Source organism: Lathamus discolor, chromosome 9, assembly GCF_037157495.1.
Source record: "Lathamus discolor isolate bLatDis1 chromosome 9, bLatDis1.hap1, whole genome shotgun sequence".
NCBI lineage: Eukaryota > Metazoa > Chordata > Aves > Psittaciformes > Psittacidae > Lathamus > Lathamus discolor.
In genome coordinates this window covers 16,022,654-16,036,885 of record NC_088892.1, presented here as the reverse complement: position 1 = coordinate 16,036,885, position 14,232 = coordinate 16,022,654, and the positions used below count along the sequence as shown (strand labels likewise).

At 39.9% G+C, this 14,232-nt stretch overlaps 1 protein-coding gene across 4 annotated transcripts in view; it reads right to left on the bottom strand.

Annotated features, from left to right (window-relative positions):
- Window positions 1-14,232, bottom strand: part of VBP1 (VHL binding protein 1) — a 40,212-nt gene that overhangs the window by 10,084 nt on the left and 15,896 nt on the right. Inside the window, exons 10-21 of one of the 4 annotated variants that reach the window (XM_065689691.1) lie at window positions 13,281-13,404; window positions 12,104-12,240; window positions 11,686-11,789; window positions 10,651-10,797; window positions 10,129-10,188; window positions 9,936-10,031; window positions 8,475-8,591; window positions 8,311-8,341; window positions 7,708-7,828; window positions 5,718-5,774; window positions 5,278-5,385; window positions 420-4,722 (exon numbers count right to left, since the gene is read on the bottom strand). In XM_065689691.1, the coding sequence (XP_065545763.1) occupies window positions 4,708-4,722; window positions 5,278-5,385; window positions 5,718-5,774; window positions 7,708-7,828; window positions 8,311-8,341; window positions 8,475-8,591; window positions 9,936-10,031; window positions 10,129-10,188; window positions 10,651-10,797; window positions 11,686-11,789; window positions 12,104-12,240; window positions 13,281-13,404 (1,117 nt within the window). In that variant the 3' untranslated portion in view covers window positions 420-4,707. Of the gene's footprint in view, window positions 1-419; window positions 4,723-5,277; window positions 5,386-5,717; window positions 5,775-7,707; window positions 7,829-8,310; window positions 8,342-8,474; window positions 8,592-9,935; window positions 10,032-10,128; window positions 10,189-10,650; window positions 10,798-11,685; window positions 11,790-12,103; window positions 12,241-13,280; window positions 13,405-14,232 lie in introns of those variants that run through there. The other 3 variants (XM_065689697.1, XM_065689692.1, XM_065689693.1) reach the window with 3 other exon arrangements.

Below are 14,232 nucleotides of genomic sequence, written 5' to 3'. Positions count from 1 at the left end.
GCGGCTGTGGCGCGGGACTGCAGCTCCGCGACAGCGCGACCCCGGCGCGGCCGCGCCTGCACAGAGCGGCCGAGGGGGGAGCCCGCAGCGCCTGGCGCGGCGCCGGCGCCGCTCCCGCCCGCTTCGCTGCGGGGCTCCTCAGGAGGGAGCCCGAGGGCAGCCGAGACACAAACCCCTCCCCCCGCGCGCGTGAAACGCGCCACGGCTGCCGGAGGGGCACCGGGCATCCGGTCACGTTAAACTGCCCGAGCCCGGCGCCCCTCACGCCGCGGTAACGCAGCAGCACCCCAGCCCTGCCGCACGCAGCCCGCACGCCCCCGAGCCCCCGCACGCCCCCGAGGCCCCCGCACGCCCCCGAGCCCCCGCACGCCCCCGAGCCCCCCGCACGCCCCCGCGGCCCCGCACGCCCACAGCCGCTGTGCATGTGCCAAAGTTTATTTTTTTCCAAAACTTGTTTCATCAAATAAGGGGACGGGGCGGTCTCTAGAAAAGGGACAGCTCGTGTATTAACAAACTGAGAACGCCACGGTTAACGCACCCGCACAGCCAGGCTTGTGCTTCGGCGGCTGCGTTAAAAAGGGAACGCGTAGAACGTAACCCCCCAAAACGGGTTCCAGGTTGTGGCGAGTGCGTTTCCCACACATTCGGTGTTCTTATAAAATGAAGGAACCCATGTCAGGAAACAGCTGTACAAGAACGCATTGGAAAACAGCCCAACCAACCTAAATTATAGTAGCTCCTTTTAAATAAATATCCACTGAAAGGCACAAACCTGTTATGGGGGAAAACATAACGTATAAAACGAGACCTATTAAATAAATAATGTCAAGTGTGGGTTGGGGGGAGGGAGATCTGTTCCAGCACCGATTTCGTCATTGCTCCAAGACGGAATTTCCAGCCAAACATTTGGTGAAGGATTCAACTTAATCACAAGGATACACGCTTGAGATACACCGAAAGAGCCCACGTTACAATTCCTGTTGTAACTGTACCAGTTACTACAATCTCTTTAAATAAATGGTTATGAGGATCTGCATAATGTAGCGACGCGGTAATGTATATAGATCAATGACAAGATACATCTTCAGAGTAATAGCAACAGGTTTTCTATACTCCTAGCTATCAGTAATGTATAAATGATAACATGTACAGTTTCCATTGCTCAAAAATATAATCTTTTAAATGGAAATAAATGACTGATACACAGTGCCTTTAGATGTTTTCCTTACGATACAAACTACCCCAAACAAAGTTCTGCTTTTTATGTACAAATTAAGCACCGATCCACAGTGCGTACTACTCTAACTGTAACCCCCCCCCTCCCTGCCACACATCAAAAACCCAGATGTGGATACACCCTGTATTCAGTCTTGGAGTACGAAGGTTTTCTGTTGGTTTCTGTGTGGTTTTCTCCTTAAACAAAAGTCCATGTGTTATTTTCACCTATGAGAGTTCCACCGCCATGTGCACAGAACTGAGATTGCTCTAGTACAGGAGTCCAATGTTTAAAAAAACTCAATAACTTCTTGGAGGCAAAGTCAAACTGTTCCTAGAGAACATTAGAAACCCCCAGTTACTTAGAAAGAGGTACACGTTCCAGTCCGACACACAATCAACCTCTCCAGATTCCCCCAGAAGTTATGGTATATCCCACACAACAGCCTCCCTGTAGCAGCAGCAAGTCCCAACAGTCGGGCTTGAATGACCCTCTGAAGTACAATAACGCAAAGCACAGCATACTTCACAAGTCGTCCTCCTTATTCAGACAAACCCGGAGCAACATCTTAAGTCAACTATCTGCTCTCTGAAGCATCCAGAACAGGAGTATGATCAAACCAGTTGGAAGGAAACAAAAGGGGAAGTCACATTTATGTACATCTTTCTTCAGTGTTTTACTCATCACTATTCACAACTGCTGCGGAACAACCTTTGTCTTCAAAGTGGTTTTTTTTTCTGGAGAACAAGATCTGAGCCATGAAAGCCTCAACAGCATCCCAGGTCCTTGGGTTTTACTCCTAACACATGGATTACATGATTTAAAAACACAGCACTCTGCCATTTCATGTGTTCCAATATGTGCACAAGGAAGAGCTTGGCAAAAGCAGTCCTGTGCACCTCTGTGCAGAGAGAAGTGTCTCAGCAGTTTCTTCATGCGGATAAACCTGAACGCCGTGGTTTAATGTATCAAACATTCTAATGAGACTAAAAAGAAGGTAGCTCACAAAGTTTCTAGGATGTACCTGGTGGCTGTTTCTCCTTTTATAATACTAAATAAACTGGTATCAGACAGCTTTGCTACAAGAAAGCACACCAAAGAACCATTAAAAAAATCCAGAGCAAATCAGAAGTGGTGCAAACTACACCTAGGACTAAATCTGAGCCATGTACATTCCAGATGTTCAGAAAGCTCTGCAATAAAGTTCTGTTTGCCAGGCATTTATTTGCATATTTCATTAAAATCATGGATTACTACTTACAAAGCTCAGTATGAGAGAGACCCAACAGCTCACAGCGCTAGGAACTGCCTGCTGGTAGCGCCCTCGGCTCTGCCAGTAATGCCCAGACATTGATTACTGCATGTACTGCTCTAATTTGAACTCAAGACCTTTCAATGCTGAATAAATCAATGGAATTCACTATTTCTTAAACAAACACAACACAACGACCCACTCTAAATGGCATCTCTTCCCTCATCACGTGGAGGGTAACTATAGGCACTGAAGAACTCATTGGCTTAAAATTGTACAACTGTTCAACCCAATAGAGGTGGATTAAAGCTTGAAGCCCTTTGTAATTCAAACTTGAACATCAAACTGCTACACACCGGTCCAAATTCCTAAAATAAAACCAAAATCAAAGCACATTCAGGAACTCCTTGGTTTAAATCTCTGCAGGGTTACATGTCCCAGGAAGTCCGTGGTTACAGATTCCAAGGGTTGGGGGATGGTTTTTTGTTTTGTTGCTTTTGAGTTGTTTCACTTCGCAAAAATATTTCCATAGTGTTAAAAATACTATTTTTGCACTCCTTAGACAGAATTAAGCATTTAGGAAGCAGGAATATGAGCAAAATGTGGTATTTTAGAAGTTCTCTGCAGGGCAGTTTGACAAAATCCTCAGGCCTGTTATAGTGAGAGTCAGAGATAGTTCTGCAATTATAGACTCCCCAGAGCTAAAAGACATGCTGCTTTGGAGGTCTATGTATTGCAACAATAGAAAACTATTATTTTATTTGAAAACTCAGCTTTAATATTAATCATGAGTAGAAGTCATTTTACAGGGGAGCTTTTCACTGAACTCTGCCACAAAACTTCTGGAAAAAAGGTTGCTCCCAACTCCATTTACTTGATTTTTTTCAGTTGTTTTAAAAGTATCACTTTTTATCAGACATTGGAAATAAAAGATAAGGCATTTCCACAGCCAACTGCAGTTCTGGAGGAAGATTGGTAAATACAAAAGACGTGCCACAAGTCTGTACGCATCACGAATAGCGTACTTCATAAATTACTTGATTTAAAAGATTTTCCTCTCAAAGAGAGTCTAGATTTCTTAACATAGCATTTTAACCTTGAAATTACTACAGAAGAAAAAGATTACTGCAGCATTAAAGAAAAGATTATCTAAAAGTTTGCACATATTTACATGTTTAAAAATAATTACTTTTATACGATTTACAACTAGGTTCTTATTTCAGAAAAGCAGCACAAGCTATTCCCTACAGCCAGGTAATTTCCATAGAGGTGCCAGTTCACAAGTGGCAGCACTATTGCAAGGTTTGCTTCTTTTGACCAAATGGACTTTGTAGAAAAAGTTAGATCTCTTGCCTCTTCTGGACTTAGATTTTCAAATTGCTCCCACTTGCTGCTCCCGGGGACCTGGCATTCACTGGCTCCCAAAGATACTCTTCTTGAGCTATGAAAGACACTATCTGCAGAGAAGATACTCGATGGAAGTGCAGCTACTGCCACTGGTCAGAGGCTGCACGTGCCGTTCTGTAACACACTTGTTTCCCCTGCTCCATCACAGGCTTTCAGCCCATCACATACCAATGGAGCAATCTATTATTTTTAATATATATATATATATATATAATGTAATATGTATATATCTTGTTGATTCACAGCATTTCAAACTCACATTATAAAGTTCGCAAGTTACTATAAGCTATCCTAATGTGAAAAAGCTGTCTGATTTCACACAATATTGGCCTTATGATAATGCAAGCATTACTCTATCAGAGTATTCATTAGAGCACATAAAAATTTTATTGCTCGACTTCACTTGTGTTGTGTCTTGGTTACAACAGCCACAGATTTTTTTATGGAGAAAATAAATAGCTTTGATATCCTCTGTTAACTTCCTACGGTAATCCACTGATGAATAAGGTTGCAGAGCAATCATGATACCCCTCATCTCAGCTCTGAAGATGATAATCCAGCTTGAACCTTCTGAGTCAACCTCAATAAAATACAGTTTTGTGCTGAGCAGTTTGAAGGAAGAAAAAAGATCAGTGAACAAACATTCACACTGCAGTGACTGTTATAAACAAGAACCTTGAAAGCATTGCAATTCAAACTAATATTGTATTATACAGGGAAGAAACAGTTGCCCTGTTCAGGAATACATCATAGAAAGATCAAAATTCAGTCTTGTCTTTTTTGTTTTTTTACCAGTATTTGGTTGTTCTCACATCTTGCTGCTTTGGCGGCTCTACATAAACTGTATCTGTGAAGTAGAGATTACGTATTAATGTCACTTACATCGCACATGGTTCCCCAGCGGTTTAATTATGAATCTATTCAACTGCCTTCATACTTGCAAGGTAAGACTACAGGTTTTTGACTATAAAAAGTCCCCAAAGAACAGGAAGATGAACATATTTGGAGTACACAGTTTCTTCAGCTTGAATTGTCTTGTCCATGCCTTTTTCACTTCCTTTCCTTCAGGCAGCTGTCACCACCTCTCTAGTCAGTATGACTAAACCAAGCATCCAGCTTACATCACAGGAAATCTAAATTCTACATATCTTCACCCCTCCCATTTTCTTAATACTGACACAGTGAGGAGTTAGCCACTAAATCTGATTTTTACTTTCTTCCTGCATTTACATGCTCTCACTGTCTGAATTGACTTCCTTGCCAGCAAAACCTGTTGCCCTTGACGGAGGAGCCCCTCACTTTCAAGTGCAGAAATATATTAGTAGCCCTTCATGAAGCATTTGCTTGGTTTTACCAAGGCTAAAGTTTCAATGTGATCTCAAGATTAAGGAAAGCACTTCACCTGAGTTTCAGAAACAGGTGCAAAAGGGTTTGTTGGCCTTAGACCAGGCTGTGTATACATCATTGTCTGGGGTGCCATCAAAGGAGCAGCTCCAACCTGAGGGGGTACCTGTTAGAAAAAAAGCAAAACCCCCACAAAACAGATACATAAAATTCAAACTAATTCTAGTAGATCTTTTTGCTTTGTGAGTAGTAGAAAACAAGCGTATAAACACACACACGTAGTAAAGTCAGAGCTTTTAAAAACCACGCTGTATAGCATTTGGAGCAATCTTTTCCAAAGCACAGTGTGACAAAGCCATCAGATTTCACACACTATTGATCTTTTGAAACAATACATATAAGATACAGAATGATTTCAGCATAATAATGCCAGCCATGAAATCCACTGGAGGAGACAACTCCGTTTTTCAGCAATACGAAGACAATCCCATTTCTTACCATTCCGTATACAGGCACTTGAGGTGTGGTCAGTGGGTATGAGATAGGAGCAGGTACCTTCAATCAAGAAAATCTTCATGTTAGATAAGCTCATGCATACTGGTAATAGACACAAAACTGTGAAAAACATCTATTTTTCAATACTTAAAATAACCAATGTATTTACAAGAAATTGACTTACATATCCAGGATAGTGCACTCCATTCTGGCACAGCAAAAGGAGTAAGGACAGAAAATTATTTAAGATGTATTTGAGCTGGAAATTCTAACCATGGGGGGGATTCAAGGCCAGTACCAGAACTGACTCTAACTATGCTCAACTCATTTATTAAAACAAAGCAGGAAGAAAAAAAGTGCAAGGACAGCAACATCAGTAACTAAGCCTGTTAACTTGGACAGGCTCTCTGCCTAGAAAACTGTCATTAGTAAGACTAATTGTGCAAATAGAATATTTACTAGATCCAGCCACATTTGAGTATATTGCTTGCACAGACATTTGTGTGAGAAGCTTTTGGAGGGCATGGAATACTCCTTCTGGCTCCCTTTATGCGAGAGAAGGGCAGAGGAATAAGGAAGCCAGTGACAGTTCAGCTTGAGAAACGAATAGTCAGGTCAGTGTTGCTGACATACTGGTTTCTGATGTCTGCAACATATCACAATATGAAAAAAGAAAAATGAAGAGCATCTTAAGCTGGTAATAGCTTGGACCAGGCTATGTTCACAGGCATAGTAATGCATGCACTTCATACTGCCATGCAGTGTTAAGTAGTGCTCACTGTATTAAAAATGGAGTGCTAGTCCAAATGTTTCTCTATGAAAAGAGTATGGAGACTATACATGAATTGATGGGTTGGTGCTCTGAATACCACAGACCAAGCTCGGGCAGTTAGAATCAGTGTCCCAGTATTGGAAAGATGCTCATAATTGAGCTATTAAACATGAGCACATGAAATAAAAACACAAAACCCAAATCCACAGTGATCTATGTATGCTCAGGTGTCCTCTAGCCTCCAAAAATAAAAACACATCAGTGTTCTAACAGCTTCAAGAGCCTCAAGGGGGCATAAAAAGGTTTTACGGTCTCATAAGTTTCACGTAAGTGCTATACAACTGAGACATCCTCTCATCTGAATTCGGATTTTTGTTTGAGACCAATACTGGATTTAAGATTCTATTCAACTCTGATAATTCTGAATGAGCATACTCATGTAAGATGAGGAAAATAAGCACTACAAGCAAAGCCACTATTATTGGAAAATAAAGTCAGGCAAAGAGCAGTCCAAAACTCATGTAGTAATTGCCCTGGCTGTCCCTCTAAGGCAGCTGTATTTCAGAAGGGGTCTGCATTTGTATGAATACTTAAAAAAAATTCTTTTAAAAGAATAGGAAAAGTCAGTTGCTACAAATATCTCTCCAAGGAATAAAAATTCTTCATTTAAATAACTATAAGCTTCCACTTAGTATTTTGTACTGTGTTAAAAATAGGAAGTTGCTGCTGAGCACTACCAAAAGGCCAAAGTGCTGCTTGATCTGATAATTAAGGATTGCAGCAGTGTTTCATGTGATAAAACTGAAAAAGGAATGAAGAATGGAAGGAACAGCAGTTTTGCCCTTGAAATGCATTTTTAGATCTCTTTAAGGTGCATGTGTGTGCGGCAGGGAGGGGAGGGAGGATGGGAGCATCTCAAACATGCACGTAAGAAATTTTCTGGTTTGAAGTCATTCGTTTCAATTACAAAAGAACTTACGAACTGAGATACATCTCAAGCGAAAGGCTGATTATTTAGGTCTTTAACAGAGAAGTTCTACATTGAGGGGAAATAAAATATACTAAAATCTCTACCGTATTCAGTTTAAGAAGCAATCCTACAAGCATTCTCCACTGTCCCCACTCTTGTCCCAAACAGCCTTTGCTATACTTTTAAAGTTACACAAGTAGGGAAGTAGCATTTGCTAGAATGAAGTGTGATTTCAATAATAGAGAAGTTACCATATGTGGAATAGAGGGTAAGGGAGTAGGGCTCCACGTGGTCAATGTGTTTGTTTTTGCTTGCCAGTTTGTTCCACCAGTAAGTTTTTTCTCTGTAGGCTGGGTCCACTGCATATCCGATCTACAATGAAACTGTGCTGTTAGTTCTCAAAGTCAACAACTAGAGTAACAACAACATAATGGAAAACCAAAACATGCCTCAATACAGGTACACAGCTGAAATCTACAGGCAGAGGAAACACTGAGGATTTCAGTAACTACTCACAGTTCAAGTATGATGTCTGAGGGTTCTTTGTTAAAAGTACACTGTCATTACTGCACCATATCGCATAATTAAAGTTTTATGTAACTGCAAGATCTTCTATGGTGCTTCGTAAAATACTTAAATAAAAATACAGTAATTGCAAAACTAAATTAATTGAACTACTTCCTAGTAAAGGTTGACCATACTGGGGTAACTGACCACAAACTCACTGTTTCGTTGCTGGTTTTGGTACCGGATTACTTTCAAGAGTTGAGATTCTTGCTATGTTAGTGCTGGTAAACTGCCAGAGACTATCAAATACTCATGTGAGAACATTATAAGTACATGTATGCACTTACTTTTTGGGTGGAGTTCCTCCAAAGCCAAGATCTAGGGGGAGAGGGAAGGGAGAAGAAAAACAGACAAAATCCTTAAGCTTTGGGTTTTTTTTGGGGGGTGGGGGGAAGCTTGTTTTGTTTTCAGTAACAAATGGGACAGTTAGATTTAAAAGCTTCATACTTACTTCCCACTAGATTAGCAAGTGAAGAATCAAGGTCGTTTGCCAAAATTTTTCCATTTTGCTGGCTGGCTAAAGGGGCTCTTTGACTCTGTGGTGGTCCTGTGGGTTGCAATACATCATCTAGAAAGGTGAAACCTAAAGGAAAAAAACAAAAAAAGCAACAGTTAACAAAGCAGTTCCATTGCGTTTCATAAAATATGTCCATAAGCCATGCATTATGGCATCCATAAGCCATACATTCATTCCATCCATAAGGGAGGTATTTTCTTTATAGAACACAAAGTAGTTTGAGTATTTACAAGTGGAGGTTCAACATGCTGGAAGTGTTTAACACTTGGACTGAAGCATAGATTAACCTTTGGGGTTTTTTGTAGAATCCTATACTGTAGCCATTAATCAGTAGAATCTTTAATTTTCTTCAGTATTTTTAAATTAAGATGAATGTCCTCAAACTGAAGAAGGGAGGTTGTTAAAGACAGTTTCTAAAATGGTCTTGTAAAAATAAAATCAGTAATTTCATGATACTGCTAGGATCCTGAATGTACACAAAAGTTCCTTTGCTGTATATTCATAAGGACTTGGAATACATAGTAAAATACCAGCAACCAAGAGAAAGATCATAACTCAACTATTCTTCAAGCAGCACATTTTTATAAATACATCTATAAATACATTGTACATAAAGTACAATGCATTTCAATGAAGTCAGAGGAAACTCATTATCATGTATCAAAAGAAAATACTGAAGTCATAGGCACTGAAAACAGACTAACATAAACTTACCAGTTAAGAGATATCCAGAGGGCCACAATCAAAGTTCATTCCCCAAAAGAAGAGAAGAAACAGTTATTATTACAGTATACGTGATTACTCAAAGCTAATTTTAACTTGACAATCAGCTCAATTGTAATTATCTATCAGCCCTATAATCAGCTTGCAAATGTACTATGTTCTTAATGTTGGAGCCAGTCCAGAGGAGGCCACAAAGATGCTCAGAGGGTTGTAGCACCTCTCCTATGAAGACAGGCTGAGAGAGCTGGCCTTGTTCAGCCTGGAGAAGGCTCTGAGGAGACCTCAGAGCAGGTTCCAGTGCTTAAAGGGGCCAACAAGAAAGCTGGAGAAGGGCTTTGGACAAGGGCCTGCAGGGACAGGACACGGGGAGAATGGGTTAACCTGACAGAGGGGAGATTTAGATTAGGAAGGTGCTGGCACAGGTTGCCCGGGAAAGCTGTGGCTGTCCCATCCCTGGCAGTGTTCAAGGCCAGGTTGGACAGGGCTTGGAGCAACCTGCCCTAGTGGAAGGTGCCCCTGCCTATGGCAGGGGGCTGGAACTGAATGAGCTTTAAGGTCCCTTCCAACCTAAACCATTCTGTGATTCTAAATTTAAACTGCAATAGCAATTATGCTGAACTGTTAAGCAAGTGTTGCCTGGAGGGTATAAATTAGTCATAAGCTGGTTTTTACCATTTGTAGTCCTGTACTCTGGTGCTGTAGATTTTCCCCCAAAAACAGCATCAAAGTCCACGTTAATTGTTGGAGGAGCTGAATGAAGAGGAAAACCTGAAAAAAAAAAAAAATGGTTAGAGTATTCAAATGCAGCCATGGAGTAATGCCACTCATCACAGTCAAACTAGAGAGTTAAAAAATATCAAATTACCATCAACAGTCAGAGGATGATACACAGAAGCATATGTAGGTGTTTGACCACTAAAGTCATCTTTGTAAAAAGAGAGAAGAAAATCAGATCAGTTTGAAGGAGAAAAAGAAAGAGAACCAAAAATTAAGTCTGCAGTTAAGAGGTTTTAGTAATAAATGAGGATTTTTTTTTTTTATTGAACAGATTTAAAAGCTCAAGTGGCTCCTGCATTCCCCATTACAAAACAGCAAAGAGGTTGCAGTTTGAAAGGAAGCAGCAAAAATTCCAGCAGCATTACAAGTCTTAGGGCACCTATGCTGGGCAAGCTATATTCCTATAGCAATAAGGAATTGTTTCAACTATAGAAATAAATTTTTAAGGAAACATCTCTTTTGCTACGTCTGGAATTACTGCACCATTTTCACTTTTTAATAAAAGTGAAGATTGGTCCAAAGCACAAAAAGATTACAGGGCCCAGTTTTGTAGCATAATCATCTCCAGTTGCAAAGAAATGACATGAGTTTTGTTTGATTAGGTTTTTACCACTAAACAGTTCCACCGTTTGTTTGGAGGAAAAAGCAGAATTGATGAAAGGGGTGGCAGATTTTACAGCTTCTTCAACTGGCTTCATGTCAAAGATGTCCAGATGAGGTGGAGAACCAACACAACCATTTGAGGACGAGAAAGGACCTTTCAGATGCAGAAGTGAAGGAAAGAATACAGAGTACAAATAATGGAAAAGGAAAACAGACTGAAATGATTGAATATGAGAATCTCTAGACAAAGTAAAATCCTAAATATTCCACTTAGTGATCTGCCCATTAAAAGATTCAAATTCTTAGTTTCAGATTAAAAAACCCCCAAACCTAACAGCTCTACTTAGGGAAAATAGTTGTAGTATTGCCGTTGGGTGGGAGGGGGAGAATGACACAACATTTATTAATTAAAAAAGCTAGCAACTACATTTCTGGCTTCAAGAATCTACCTTTTAAATAGCACATAAAGGTAATCAATGCTACCTATTAAAATACCAATACTTACAATAGTGTTAATGTCGCCTTATTTTAGCATTTAATACATTTCTTTGACATCTATTCTCATTATGCTTTGGAAGGATTGGTGAGAGTACAGAGAATTTTGTGCACAAGAAGCTGGAAAGAACAGCTATGTTGTAAGAACTCTGAAGTCACCAACATCTTTTAAATGAAAAGTATATTACTTAATGGAATGGGAATACTAGTCCAGCATCTTTTCAGTTACATCTGGTTAGTTTGTATTTCCCAGCATCTTTACACTTTAATTTTTAGTTACATTTCTTCTATCTGTTCCCTTTTATTAAATATCTCCTTCATTTTAGCTACTGCACATTGACACTACTGCTATGTGTTAAAAAAAGGCAACTTTTCTATAACAGTTCACCAGAGCTTTCAGATGACTTATATTCTGTCTAGGACAGAAATGTTTGGATGCAAAGTAATTAAGGTTTAAGATGTACATTAAACTAAATATGAATCTGTATTTCATTCTTGTATTCCAAGAATTCACCTACTGCTTAGTCGAATCATGGTATCAGCTCACCTCCCCAAGCACTGCTTGGTGATGTGGGTATAGCTGGAGTACTCTGCACAGCTGGAACAAACGCAGGCTGAAGATCAAAAAGGTCACTAGAAAGGTTGGGCATGCTGAATAAGAAGAGAGAGGGAAACATTAAGATGTGTAGTAGGCACTGTATTCCTGAGTTGTACAAACATTCACATCCATCTGACTTTCTCTTACTTACTAACAGCCCACCAATAATAGCAATACAAAACAAAACTAGTAATTAAGTACTTATTATTGACTGTAACCAAAATTTCTGGGAATACACTAGGAAAGCATCAGCAAAAGGTTATTCTGGAGAAGTACTTGAGAAGCTGCAATTGCTTTGCAGCTGACCATGGAGCTACAGGCCACTGCAGTAATTTCTGCTTGCTTCAGAAAGCCAAGTATCTCTCACCTATTTGTTGTGGGTGCTGGTACTGAAAAGAGGTCAACAGCTACAGTGGTATTCACACTTTTTTCTGATAAGGTGCTTGGGGATGCTGATCTGGAAACGGAATTTGATACTACAGAAATCTCTCTTAATCGCTGCTCCTGAAAGATGAGATACACAGTTTGCATTTTTGTCAGGAAAGAATCTTCAATAGATCTCTATAATTCCAGAGACAAGACAACTCTGCATTACCATTAAACTTTGCTTTCACACTCCAAATAGTTTTAAGATGTGACCTCCAGATGACACGAGCAGAGTTGCTTTATTGTTTAGGCATGTGTAGAGATGTTAAAGCAACACAAGAAAAATTTCCAACTGCCCCACTTGTGTATGCCTGGGACACAATAGAATTACAGATTTACCTTTCACCAAGAGAAGCATTTTGCCTTGTTTGAGATTTTATAGTGAGTATGTTCTCAGGAAACAGTTATAAATGGGCTAAAGGGACCTTAAGGACCAGGATTCAGGCCTTAGGAGAGAGACATTATGAAAGAGGACTACTCAACAAGTACCAACGAGCAAGCAAAAGCACATCAAGGAACCAAGAGAGAATACAATCCAAATGTTACATGTTACCACACTTCAAATATGTTATTATTCAAAGTCCATGAATTATACCTAAATATATATGATTTCAAACTGCTTTTCAAAGTAAACTATAGAATTATAAATAAGAGCAGTTAAATGTGGGCAGAACTATAGCATATCCCCTCATTGTGAGCAACATGACCGAAGAATCACACTAAAGCCATATTCCATACATCATGGGGAAAAGTAACTCCCTCCTACCAATAATCAGTCTTACGATAGCAATGCTGTATGTTCAGCTGCTAAGATGTAACCTAGAATTGTTGTACTCTCATTTTGTGAATCTTTGATATAAATAACAATCTCCTGTAAAGAAGAATATAAATGATCTCTATTAGCTGTCTCCTATTCAAGTCATACTCCTGGTAAGAGTCACCACATACTTCTAGCAGCCATTACATCTACATCCTACAGAATCATGCCTTGGTCTCTCAAGGTGAGAGGTTCACCATACTACCCCCACCCCCAAATTTTAAGCCAAACTTGGTTTCCACCTGTATGCAGCTCACCCGCCAATAAATCTCAGAGTACAAACTTGTAAAAAATATAGTACCTTAAGTGCCTGCAGTCTAGCTTGCTCCTCCTCCAATGCCTGCTGTTTTTCTTTCTCATCCATCTTCCTAAACAGCATTCCTGTACAGGCAAGTGTGGAAACAGCCCTGGATAGGGCAGTAGCTCTAAAAAAAGTAATGATTTTTAAAAAAGTTTTATTAAGAAGCAGCCAGGTATACATCACTGATGGTGCAACCATCAAGTGCCTTAGTCGTGTGTCACTCCCCCTCCATTCCAGTCTTTTCTGTAACAGAGTAAGGGAAAAAAAGCAGACACCCCAATAATGGAGTTTGGTGAAAAAGCAGTGTCAGTACACAGGATTACTTCCTCAAGTTTCAGCAGGTAGGAACTGGAAAACGCAAAACATACCAGCTGTCTTTTTTCTTTAAGATCATACAGATTAGATTGGAATTCTATTCCATTCAAGTGACAGAGATACAGAAAGCTTGTTTGTGCATATTATACATGTAACAGCGAATAAAGCAAAGTTATTCCCTATAGAGTATAGTTTTTAGCAGAGTACTGTGCAGTAAATCCTCGGATACTTGCAAAACCACACAAAAAACCTGAGGAATAAGACAGCAACTCAGGAATGTAGTTTACACTGCTACATTTATTAACATCTACCATGTTTCTGTGGGAGAATGCCTATGCCAGAAGATTTCTCTCACTCTTCCATCAGAAGTACTGTTCATACATATTGATACTGTACTTGACAGAAAAAAACCCAACAAAATTTCTGTCAGCACAAAGCATCTCAGCTAATTTGGCTGTTCTGAGAAGGAATCAAAGAACTTCTATGAGTAGGTTTTATGATAATTTCAGTCGGAGAGGTAGACAATGGACAATGAAGATAAATGCCATCCTGTCCCGGGTAAAAAGCCTCAAAACCCAAATACCTTAGAAGGTTTATAAGCCAAGGACTTGAAATAAGTAAAAGCTAAAAAGAATAA